At 36.8% G+C, this 13,336-nt stretch overlaps 1 protein-coding gene across 1 annotated transcript in view; it reads left to right on the top strand.

Annotated features, from left to right (window-relative positions):
- LUZP2 (leucine zipper protein 2) overlaps positions 1-13,336 on the top strand; it is a 514,848-nt gene that overhangs the window by 454,724 nt on the left and 46,788 nt on the right. Inside the window, 1 exon segment of the mRNA XM_032641180.1 lies at positions 8,179-8,253. Within this exon segment, the coding sequence (XP_032497071.1) occupies positions 8,179-8,253 (75 nt within the window).

The raw sequence follows: 13,336 nt of genomic DNA on the forward strand, positions 1-13,336 counted from the left end.
GAAAGCCCGCATGCAGCAACGAAGACCCAACCCAGCCCCAAAAATTAATTAATTAATTTTAAAAAAAACCATGCACGTGTTAAAAAAAAAAGGCAGTAAGCCAGATTTGGAATTTGGGAGTTTGCCAACCACTGCTCCTGTGCAAGGCTATTAACCTAAAGGCTGTCGCTTTGATGCCTGTGGTGTTGATAACGTTTATGAATGTAGAATGCTGGCATCCTTTTGCAGTGCTCAACCTCTAGGGTTTCTGTTCTGCTGTGAGTCATATAACAGTTTCTTTGTGATTAGCCTTGTGTCATGTATTGCTCTGTGTATGTGCAGTCCAACTCTCAGCCAAGGACTTGCAGGAACATCTCCCAACAACCTGACTTTTGGAGGCCCTGCCCTGCTCACCTCACTTTTCTCTGCTGCTCTGCCCCATATACTCCAGCCATTTAATCTGCCCCAAACTCTGATCTCTGCCTCCACAGTTCAGTCCAACTACAGTGATCTGCTTGGACCACAGCCCTTTGCACTTAGGTCAGGAAATTGTCCTCAAGTAGAAAGCTGGAGTAGTCATGAGTCTTACCTAGTGAGGTTCCAATATTTCAAGGTTCACAGCTGGGCATGATTAGCTCATAATTGTTTACGAGAGGAGGACTAGTCCAAAACCAGTTATTGTGTCATGTCAAGAATCTTTAATCTTTTTATTCTTAAATAACAAAAATATAAATAACAATAATTTAATTAATAAAAATGAATTTTATTTACTCACAATAACCAAAAATACAAATAACCAAAAATACAAATTCATTTGACTTCAGGTGTGGTTTGACTGTGAAGTTTTCTAAGTCACCAGATCCTATCCTATCTATTTTATATGCTTTGCTTTCGTCTACAGGACAAGTTTAACCTCATGTTGTCCTCTTTTATTTTATAAATAATGCCTATTAGAGCTTAGACTTAAACATCCTCATACTATACTACCAAGAAAAAGAGAATATACTTTTTATTCACTCAGATGAAGAGAGGCAGCTTTCTTTGCAGAAGCCACCAGTAAATATCTTCTTGTCTCTGGCCTGACATTAATTAGATGTCCAAACCCAATACAATCGTTTGACTAGGGAGTTGATATAGAGTAATTGCTTTAAGAAATTGCATCCTCATCTCTGGAACTGAGTGTTGAGATATTTTCTCCTAAAATAATATGGCTGAGAAAGAGTGTGAAGCAGTCACCTCCAAAGTCTAGGCATTTTTGAGGGGAGAAAGGGAACTGATATCGAGAACATAATAAAAAAATTATTCACGATAAGTTTTCTTTAGTGACCATAATCACTACAATGCATGTACACATACACATAATGGCAATAATATATTTATAAGAATTTAACTTCGAGAAAAAATATGTATATCTTCTCTTATTTCCCAATGAAAAGCCTTGCTGAACTTTATAATTTTTACGTATTAACATTGACTTTTAATAGCACTTATAACCAGATGTTATGTAAGCTATTCCTGTGTAATTTGAGGTGTTTGTTCCTTTTACATATATTAGTCATTCAATGCCAAGTCTCTCAGAATTATAACCAAGTTACTAATGTTGAAATGAACAGGTGCTGCATCAAACAATCCAATGGCCAAATATAATCTTGGTGCTACAACTTTATACTTTTATGGGAGTGAGTAGAAGCAGGCAGGAGTTTTTGACTTTCTGCCTCCTTTACTCAGTGGTAAAGTGGAACGTAGAGATGACGGTGGTGGTGTTTTGTTCTGTGTTATATCTCTTGAGTATTATCCACAGCTTCTAGGTTAGTGCTGCCGATCAGGGAGCATGTGCTTCATAAATACTAACAGATGCATTGAATCATGCATTAAAAAAAGCAATCCTATTATTATCCTTTCACCAAATACCTAGTACACCCTACTGAGTATTTGAAAACATCTCTGTTATGAATTTATTATCCTCATTGGATGAATAATCTTAAACACACAAAATTCCACCAGTCTTCTAAGTGGTCTCCAAACATTTCTAACCATAAAGCATATTAATAAATTTTAAGCACATATCATTTGATATATGTATATGTATTGGTTATAAATTATATACACTCACATCTTTAGTGGTTAGGAGGACCAGCTTTGGATCCAAACTGCCTAGGTTTGAGTTCCAGATCCGTCATTCCCCAGCTGTGTGACCTTGAGCAAGATATTTAATAAACCTGTGTCTCAGCTTCCTCATTTAAAAAGGATGAAAGACATACTATGTACCAAATAGAGTTGTTATGAGGAATATGTATCTCTCTCACAAGTTTAGGCTGTTGTTATCTTTTATTATCATCTTATTATTTTACTTCTATATTATGTACATTATAAACATAAACAAAATGAAAGGAAAGCAGTGGTGAAACAGAAAATACGTAAAAATAAGTTCTAATATTTTTACATTAGAACCACGGAATATTTTAGAATAAAAATGTAGACTACAGAGTATTTTATAATGCCACCTATTTTACATTTTTTAAATCTAAATTAAAATTTAGAATTTCTAATGTTTTCTTCCCACACTCCAATGGAACTTGTACTCACTATCCCTATTTCTGCAAAATTTGCTGCAACAAGCCTGATTGAGGGTTCTTATTGGTACCAAAATATACAGCAAGTATCATCTTATTAATAACAAAGTAGCAAACATATTGTTAGAAAACTTGTAAAGATTTCTGACCTTGTTTTGCTGATGCCACCTAAAAGCTTATTGTAATGTTGGCTCTTACTTCCAGGCCCCTCAGTGACCCCCCTTCCAATCTAGTTCTCTACTGAGTTATATCCTCAACAAATGAGTCAGAGCAGTCTTGTAAGATTGCTTATTATAACTCTGTAGTGGCTAAAACACTAGGAGATGGCTCTGTTCTGAATTCCGTATTCGGAGTCTGTATAAACGCTTCCCTGATCTGGCCCTAGCTGGGACCACGTCCAGGTTAGTCTTTCCAAGCAAGAAGTCCATGCCAGAGAAGAGTGTGGCTAGACATCATTATGCTGATACCCCTGTGGTGCTTCTTCTTCCTACGTTTTATCAGAAGATTAAAGAGCTGAGACCTTAATTAGCATTCAGAAGTCTGTACTGTCCCTCATCTCTTCTTAATTTAACCCAATATAGTCAGGGATTTAATTTCTTTAAATGTTGTTGACTCATTATGTCTAGGCATTGCTAACTGATAAGACTCAATGGTGACAAAAAAAAAAAGGTTTAATTTCTTTATCTTGGCATCTCAGCTATTTATCAGCCAATTGTATTTCAATCAATCTTATAGAGTATGTGAGAAAGAGAAGAATTATTGTGCATATCCTTAGAGGAAAGTCGATATATTTTTTCTTTTTTTTAAATTTATTTTATTCAAGTATAGTTCATTTATAATGTCTTGTTAATTTCTGCTGTACAGCAAAGTGATTCAGTAATACACATATATATATGTTATTTTTCATATTCTTTTCCGTTATGGTTTATCACAGGATATTGACTATAGTTCCCTGTGCTATACAGTAGGACCTTATTGTTTATCTATTCTCTATGTAATAATTTACATCTGCTAACCCTAAATTCCCGATCCGTCCCTCCCCCCATCCACCTTCCCCCTTGGCAACCACGAATCTGTTTTCTATGTCATGGAGTCTGTTTCTGTTTCGTAGATAAGTTCATCTGTGTCATGTTTTAGACTCACACATAAGTGATATCATGTGGCATTTGTCTCTCTTTCTGGGAAAGCCAATATTTTGACTTGCTCCTACTGCTTTCTGTGTCTCGGTGGAAAAACACACACGCACACACACACATCAATGTAGCCTAGGTGTTATACTTAGTTTAAAATGAACTGTGATTTTGTGCCACATTTTCTTGGCTCCTGAAAAACAAATTGATTCTCCGAGTTGAATTATAAAATCTGTTTGTTATAATTTTATATTAGAACCTGTTGCTTGGAAAAAACCTGCTGCATGTGTGTCTCTGGTGTGTTTACTCTCTTTGGTGATGACAGTTTTGGAGCCAACTTTTTTTTTTTTTTTTAATACCTGGCTGCCGGAAGTCTTGGAACAAATTTGCAGCACAGTCAAGACAAATGGATAGAACTTCATGGCCCCATCATCAGTGCCTCCTTCTTCTGTCACTACCCATCATCTACTTTCACATCCCATTCACAAGACATATATACTTTCCGTAGATCTCATGTGTTTAATTTATGTTTGATATTCTAATACATTTAGTGTTAAACTCATTTCAGGTCCTTTTTAGGTATAAATGTTTTCATATGCTACAAATTTCAGGGAAATTCACCAGAAAATTAGAAAGAAGATACCTGGATATTCTCACCTAGAGGGAAGGAAGTGGAAAAGGATTAAGATAATCCTTGTCCCAGTGAGTTTTCAGAAGTATTGAATTACACACCTAATGTATAAATAATGAATTAGAACCTTGCAGATGTATGCATTTGCCAAAATTTTGTAAAATGGTTCATTAAAATTTCAGATAAAATTTAACTGTCTGCATTATGTCCTTTCTGTTTGCTTCATGCTACGACTATACATTTAGGTTACTTAGGAAAAAAAGACAGTTTTTGCATTAAATACAGCATTGATTTCATCCTTCATAATCTAGCCCAATTTAAGGTGGATCCTCGAGAAAAACAGCAAGGAACAGCTCCAAAATTGATAGACCGGACGGCAGAGCCAAGCCAGGCTCCAGTGTTTTGTGGTCTATAAAAACGTGGAGCTGTGGAGCTTCACAATTTTTTGAGTAAATTAAATATTATCATATGGACTCTAGCCTCTCATGTTATAAATCTCAAATGAGAAAATATACTCACATAAAGATTAAATGTTAGGTTTTTTTGGTGTTATTCTTATTAGGAAGAATACTCTGACTTCTCAGGCCTCCTCTGTTCTCTGTTGCAGCTTAACACACTCTCAGCTTAGCAGTTAGAGTCTCATATTGTGATTTTCACTTTACATGCTTGCTGCCTCGTGTATTTTCAACCTATGTGCACAGATGATGTTTCCTTCTTAGTCTGAACAAAACTAATCACTTTATAGATACTTATTCAAAGATTGGTTGTGAGTGAAAGCTACTCTAGATTCACGACTACCTCCCCTGAAATAACCCTATCCTTTTTTTCATGTGAATTAAATTGACAAAGCACATAAATGACTTAAAACAGACAAAATTCACAATCCAGTAAACCCTCCTGTCTTTCATAGGTTTTCTCATGCTTTAAAACCCACAGACCTCTTTTTATTTTCTATAATTTTATAAATACGATATATGATTTTTTTTAATGTAGCTTCTGATTTATTAGCTCTGGGATGGGACTGGAATGTTTACATTTCTTTTTTTTGTTTGTTTGTTTTTGCGGTATGCGGGCCTGTCACTGTTGTGGCCTCTCCCGTTACGGAGCACAGGCTCCGGACGCGCAGGCTCAGTGGCCATGGCTCACAAGCCCAGCTGCTCCACGGCATGTGGGATCTTCCCGAACCGGGACATGAACCCGTGTCCCCTGCATCGGCAGGCGGACTCTCAACCACTGCACCACCAGGGAAGCCCCGATATATGATTTAATCCAATAACTGATCCTTTCAAAACTAAGACTAAAGTATGATAATATGAGTCCAAATCTGCAATTCCTGTGGTTACTTTTCTTAACTGTTTTTGTAACCTTTTGTATCCCAAGATCTCTTGGCTAGATTTTACCAAGTTCAACGAGTTCTTAGAAGAGGTAAATACTTGAAATCCTGGGAACTAATGGCAATGAGCTTTCAAAGGCATATTTGCTATTTCTGTTGGAATTCATTCAACCTGTCCTAATACAGGCTTCCTGGATGGCTGCACACCCTGAAGTCATCGTTTTGTGGGAGTCCCTTGGTGTGGATGACAGGATTTAGACTGAAACCCACACAAGGAGGGAGAGGGATGGAGGCAGGAGGACTTGTAACTATGCGGACCCCACCCTCTGGACTGCAGATAATGAATGACAGCATCTTGAGGAGAGAGGCTGCCCACCTAAAGGACCCTGAGGATGAAGATATCATGACATGCTTTGTGGGGGTAGAAAGGTGTCCAAGACATAGGCGATTGCGGGGCAGCACTAACTCCCTTCCAGCTGGTGACTGAGAATGTTGATTGGCACTGAGGCTGGTGCTGACACTCTTGCCCTCTTCCCACATGAGTTCCCAGGAACTTGCCTACAGCCACCAGGGGTGTGGGGATGGCCACTATCCCACTAAGGCCCATGCACTGCCCCTCCCTGTCTTCCCTAACTCCTGTCCTAGGCCTAGAGGCTGGGGACAGACAGAAGGACCACTCTTCTTCCTTCTTTTGGGCCTCAGTCCTGTGGACAGAAGCTGGCCCTGGCAGGGCCTGCGGTAGCAGGGATTGTCACAGGGGAAGTCTTGAGTGCTCCGTGGTTGAGGAATGCAGCTGGACCCAGGGCAGCCGCAATGCAGGGCCAGCAGAGTGGCCCAAGCCCGGGCCAGGAATGCGAGACTGAGGCCTATGGTCCTGAAGCCCTCCTGATGTGCGGGCAGGTGGCCAGAAAGACAGAGACAGGCCAAGCGGGGGCCACGGTTCAGAGCTTATGAGAGTCCACTCACTTGGAGGTGCCCTCAAATTGGAAACAACCCTCTTCGTCAGTCCTCTCTCTCTCTCTCCCTCATTCACAATGATTTTATTTTTAAACATTATTGTATATTTAGAAGTGCACATATATATTTCATGTACATGATTAGGTTACTGTTTAAGGGCAACAATTGCCTACTGGAAAATTATTGTGTGGAAAGTAGCACAGATCGATTTAGGGGATGAAAACTATGCCTGGACACAAAGAATGGATATAGGTTTTCATAATCAAGAAAAATATCCTCACCTTCTCCTCCTGCCTAGGTGCTTACCATAAGGAAAGGGAAAAAAAAAGGTTATTCAAGGACAATGGTGCAGGGCGCTATTTTCCAGACCGTGAGGGAGAGAAGGGAAGAGCAAAAGACAAGTAGGCACCTTGGTGGTTGGCTACAGCCTTGCTACAAGCCCACAGCATTGTAACACCCAGGATGGAGATCCAGAATGGGGACGTCCTGGTCACTGCAGAAGTGATGAGCCCCTCTGCGGACTTCTCCCAGGCGAAGGCGAACTCAATCCACTTGCCTCACAAGACCATCAGAACCACCCTCTGTTCCTTCCAGACTTAAATTCTTTTCATTGGCTAAATGTAGGAGACTGACAAAAGCCACAGGTGTAGCGAGGCTCTGAGGCATGAGGGGAGGCTGGCCCTTCTGCAGATCCTGTGTGAGCCTGCAGAGCATCTCTTTGTCAGTATATAACTATAGTATATACAGTAGCTAGGCATTGGTGGAGGCAGGACTTTAAAACACATCTTCCAAATCTGAGGCTCTTTTCTTTTAGCAGTACAGTTGTGACATTTGCAAAGATACAGAGATACGGTGGGATAGAGTTATACTGGTTTAAAAATAAAAATAGAAAAAGAGTGAATACTATTGTATTGGGCTTCTCAGGATGCCTTAACAAAATACAACAGAATGGGTGGCTTAAAAAACAGAATCTATTTTCTCATGGTTCTGGGATCAAGGTGCTGGCAGATTCATTTTCTAGTGAGAGCTCTTTCTGGCTTGCAGATGGTGACTTCTCACTGTATCTTCCCTCTGTGTGAGGGTGGAGAGAGGTCTCTGGTGTCTCTTCCTCTTCTTATAAGGACACTAATTCTGTGGTATCAGGGCCTCACCTTTATGACCTCGTTTAACCTTGATTACCTCCCTAAAGGCCTTATCCCCAAACACAGTTACATGGTGTGTGGGAGGGGTGTAGAGCTTCAACATACGAGTTTTAGGGAGGGACAAAATTTAGTCCATAGCAACTAGAAACATGACTGATGGATTTATACCACAAATATTTTCTGGGACATGAGCTGGAACTTTGCAACTAGACATTTTGACCCAGTGAAACATTTAGTGTATATTCATCCAGAACAACATTTTCTGCAGCTTAACCAAATGACCATGTAATAGAGTATTTTTAACCTGCATTCTAAATGAATTTCACAAGGTTTTTGTTTTTCTAATTCTTTGGCAATGAATGACAGATACTTAAAGTGGAGGGGAAAGGTTATAGAATTTACTAAAAAGATGTACCTCTCTTTCATTTTATAGGCCCAACAGCTTACTGATCTGGAACGAAAATTAGCTGTGGCGAAAAATGAACTGGAGAAAGCAGCTCTTGACCGGGTAAGTTGACATCCATGAGCCATCAGACTTTGGTTGCAGAAGATGAAGCTAGGTGTACTCATTGCTGCTCTTGATTTATCAGTGCAATTCCAGATGCTGTGCATGTAATATGGTGATAGAATTCATGAGTATTTGATACTTTCTTTGGAACCCAATTCTTTTTTTTTTGTTTGTTTGTTTGTTTGTTTTTTGTTTTGCTGTACGCGGGCCTCTCACTGTTGTGGCCTCTTCCGTTGCGGAGCACAGGCTCCGGACGCGCAGGCTCAGCGGCCATGGCTCACGAGCCCAGCCGCTCCGCGGCATGTGGGATCTTCCCAGACCGGGGCACGAACCCGTGTCCCCTGCATCGGCAGGCGGACTCTTAACCACTGTGCCACCAGGGAAGCCCTGGAACCCAATTCTTTTCTTGTTTTTGCTGCTATAGTAAATCTACTCAAGGTTGAGGCTCTGTGATTGCATGGCTTATTTTTCACTTTACTGGTACACTTGCTCTATAATACAGTGAATAAACATACTTTAAAGCATCAACAAAGATGTCATGTATTAACTTTGTATGAATGAGTTGTAAAGCAAATGGAAGTAGTCATTGACACTTTTTATTTTGGAAATCTTAAAGTCCTGGAGGAAGAGGCATTAAAAGAAGAAAGTAGCTCTCTTAAGCAACTCTGTTTATACAAAGATAATGCAAGAGTGGCTGACATTCCATCTTTATAACAGCTTTATTGAAATAAAATTCACATGCCATAAAAGTCACACTTTTAAAGTTCACAAAGTTGTACTATCATCAACATTAATTCCAAAAGGTTTTCTTTGCCTCTTTTTACCTCATCTACTTCATTTTATTTTTGTTAATGCCTCATTGTGTTACAATTGTACATGCCCAGAATAAACCACAACTCTCATCTGATGCCTACTTTGCCTATCAGTGCTCTTCATATGAGACATGCATGGAGAATAAGGAGTTGGTATTTGGAAAGGGAAATATAATATGGAGGAAGGAGTTAGTCATAAAATTTAGAATTATGGTTCTGCTTCTTTATAGTTACAGTATTTGGCAAAATTTCTTAATGCCTCCTTTCATTTTTAAATCAACTATATAAAATTGTGGGAAGTAAATATTCCTTTTTTCTTTAGTTCACTCAGAACGAAAGGGTAAAATGATTTTAAAATTATTTCTTTGTTCACTCAGCAACCCATTTATTGAATCCAATGTAGCTTTCTCTAATTCCTAGAACATATATCTAGAAAATATTAATACAGAAAACTCTAAATCTGAAAATGAAATCATAGTATTTCAGACTTGAGAAGACAAAAAACACCCACATTGCTCTCAGTCAGAAACATGAAAAGTCTATGATGTAGCAACAGGGCCAATCCAAGAATAATCTGCATTTTAACAAACATTCAATGCATCCCCTGCCTGAAATTAATTCTTGATTAGATTGGAGTTAGCCATCATTCGGTCTAACAATGGAAAAATAAACCTTCTCTATATATCATCTGGAGAATTTTTGGTTCATTTATACACAATATTTGGCATGTAATAAAAATATTTCTAGGGCTTCCCTGGTGGCGCAGTGGTTGAGAGTCTGCCTGCCGATGCAGGGGACACGGGTTCATGCCCTGGTCCGGGAGGATCCCACATGCCGTGGAGCGGCCATGCTGTGAGCCATGGCCGCTGAGCCTGCGCGTCCGGAGCCTGTGCTCCGCAACGGAAGAGGCCACAACAGTGAGAGGACCGCGTACCGAAAAAAAAAAAAAAAATTTCTAGACATGTAAAGAGAGAATGCAATCTGGCCAATATAAATAAAGAAGACAAGATATGTACACCTGGAGCTGATTCAGATATTGGAATAAGAAAACAAGTACTCAAAAATTTAACAACTATTATATACATATATACGTATATATGCATAATATTTCTATGGGCATGTATATAGCATTACATATATTACAATAGGAGAAATCTAAAACAGGTAAAAAGACAAAACTTTTCACTAGACTTAGAATCTATAAAAAAGTCAACTAGCTATTCTAGAATTAGAACAATATAATTCATGTAATTAAGAATTTAACTCATGTATTTAATAGCAGAATGGTTGATTGGACATAGTAGAACTGAAAACTAGTGAAATGAAAGGAAAATTAATATCAAATACCTATACTAATGTATAGAAAGTACAAATAAATGGAAAGTAAGCAGAAAAAGTACAAGAAATGAATAAGACAATTTCAGAATTTCTAAATTATATAATTGTTGTGCCAGAATAAGTGACAAACAGAGCAATATTCAGACATAATGGCTAAATATTTTCAATAACTTTGAAAGATATCAACCACAGATTCAAAAATATAAATAATGCACAATCAGATTAAACACAAAGATAACCCACTTCATAGTCAAATTGTTGGATATAAAAAGATGAGCTAAAATAGAAAGTGAATAGTAAAATGGTAGATATCAACTTAAGTATATTAGTAATTAAATTTTTAAATGGTTAACATATTCCAAGTACAAGGCTAAAATTATAAGACTACACTAAGCAAAAACTTTATGATTTATACAAAAGACACCTTTAAATATAAAGAAACAAAAGATCTATAAGTAGGAGAATAGGGAAAAAAAGATGAACTCTGTATACAGTAATACAAAGAAAGCTTGTGTATCAACATGAACATCATTAAAAGTAGACTTGAAGTAAAGGCTTTTTAGTGATAAGAAGAGAGTCTCATATGGATCAGTCCAGGAGAAGAATATTGCAATCCTAAATCAGTATGCATACAGCAATATTTCTTTAAAATGTACGTAAATTTTTAAAAGTACACTTAAGACCCATATATTCTTTCATTATCTGCTATATTTCAATAGTTTATTTTTAAAAAATACTTAACCTCACCAGAAAAGTGGAAATGTGAATAAAAACAATGAGATAGCATCTCAACACTATCAAATTGATAAAAATTTAAAAGTCTGGTGATACCAAATTCTGATACATTAGTAATGGGAGTAATTATTAAAATCAGTTTTTAAAGGTGTGTACCTTAGAATTTTCACTTATCCATATGTACCTGGAAACGTGTATAAGGACATTAAATACAGCAGTGTTTGTATTAATAATAAAAGGAAATAATTAAAATATTTGCTGTTAAAATTAATACATATAATCCATATATTTACTATACTCATTTTCAAATGGTAACCAAATTTAATATTGATAAATATAAAGATACCTGTATCAATATTGATATATCTATAACATACACTGTGGAATGAAAAATGTCAGAATTATTATGTACAGTATTTAACAATTGTTCAAATACATGAAACATATTTTGTTTTGATTACATATCATAAATAGAGTAGAAAGATACTCATATCAAATTTATGGACGCAATCGCCTTTGGGGAAAGATGGAGTGAAATAACGCTAAGGATGCTTACAGATACATCTACTGTTTCTCAAATGTTCTATCCTTTTAAAGCTGTATAGACACAGTCTTTAATTTACACATATACATATGTATATTTCATGCATTATATACATACATTATATTGCATATGTTTTGTATATATACATTAGTTACATGTAATAACTGTACATGCATATTAAAATAGCCATATGCATATATTATCATATAAATGTATTTAATATAATTATGTAAGTATTATATATAACATATTATATAATTAAAATGATGCTTTTTAACATTTAATTCAGGTTGCTATTTACCTGATGTTTGTTATGTCTTTCTCTGTATGCCCCTATATTTTTCAAAATAAGCAGTTTTAAAAAATGAAAGGTTCTGCCTGCTGTCAAGGGCTTTCCATTTTTGTGATCAAAACTTAGAAATCATTTTATTTGGAATATTAAGCAAGTAAGATGATCACATTCATAACTTATTTTGCAATAATATCTGTATACATTTAGCAACTTTGTAAAGAAAGGAAGTTGCCTTCTAATCACCAGTTAGAACCTACAGAATAGAAGAGATGGAACATTTAAGGTGGATTCATTTTGGAGGTCTCGTTGCCTCCTTCTCACTATGCAGTGGTTGTGAAAGACCACAACTTCCTTTAAGACTTGGATCTCACATAGGCATTTTCTTCATTTATATGCGGCCAGAACCTCTTCATAGCTAGCATAACTAACATTTCAAACAGGATGTCTAGAAAGTGTTGCAGTAGGGGAACTGTAAGCACATTTTGTGAATTATAAATATTTTCCTTCTTAAGGTTTACATCTTTGGGATAAATATGGCTTTTGAATGAATAAGATATTTTAACAACCTTGCTCCTTTGTGATTGTCTCATTTTATATTTATCCAAGTAATTAATATAATATTTAAGAATTTTAGGGAAACCTGCCTGCTTTTTTCTAGACTAGGTCAAATATAATTCATCTTACCAAGATTCCACTTTATGAGATTTCTTTAATTTATAAAAGAAGCTTATACCAATTAGTTTTTAAAAAGGAAACGACTCTTTATAGAATTGGTAGAATCAGACAATCAGAGGTATGTATAATCCTGAAGTTCAATTAGATCATGTTTTTATTTTTCCTTTCTTTGCTATCCCTGTTTTAAGTTCTAGAAAGACGTTGAATTTCCAAGATTCTGAGGCAGGCCCTCCCACTCTGAGTTTTTAACAGCTATGACGGTTGGAATGTTCTTCCTTACATTAATTTTTTTCCCTTACTTAACTTCAAATAATCCATTTAGTCAGTGAATGATTATATGGGTTTGAAATGCTGTTTGTGTGACCACTGTGTGCCAGGTGCTGTGAGAAACAGAAAACACTTATGATACACAATCTTGGGTCCCACATCTCTCACAATTTTGTTGGGCACCAAAAATTAGGAAATAATTATACATTGAAACAGGAGTTTAGAGAAACACAAAAAGGTAATATGTGTATTTTAAGTACATGTGAGTTATAAAAACCGGTTTTGTCACATGACGTTTCATGGGCAAATTGTCGTTTGTCCTGAGTCACAGAACTTGAAGATAATGTATTTTCTCCTTTGTCTTATCCATCCTATGCCTTCCTCCTCCCCACTTCTACCAAGAGCACTATGTGCTTAGCC

Source organism: Phocoena sinus, chromosome 8 (genome assembly GCF_008692025.1).
Source record: "Phocoena sinus isolate mPhoSin1 chromosome 8, mPhoSin1.pri, whole genome shotgun sequence".
Classification (NCBI taxonomy): Eukaryota; Metazoa; Chordata; class Mammalia; order Artiodactyla; family Phocoenidae; genus Phocoena; species Phocoena sinus.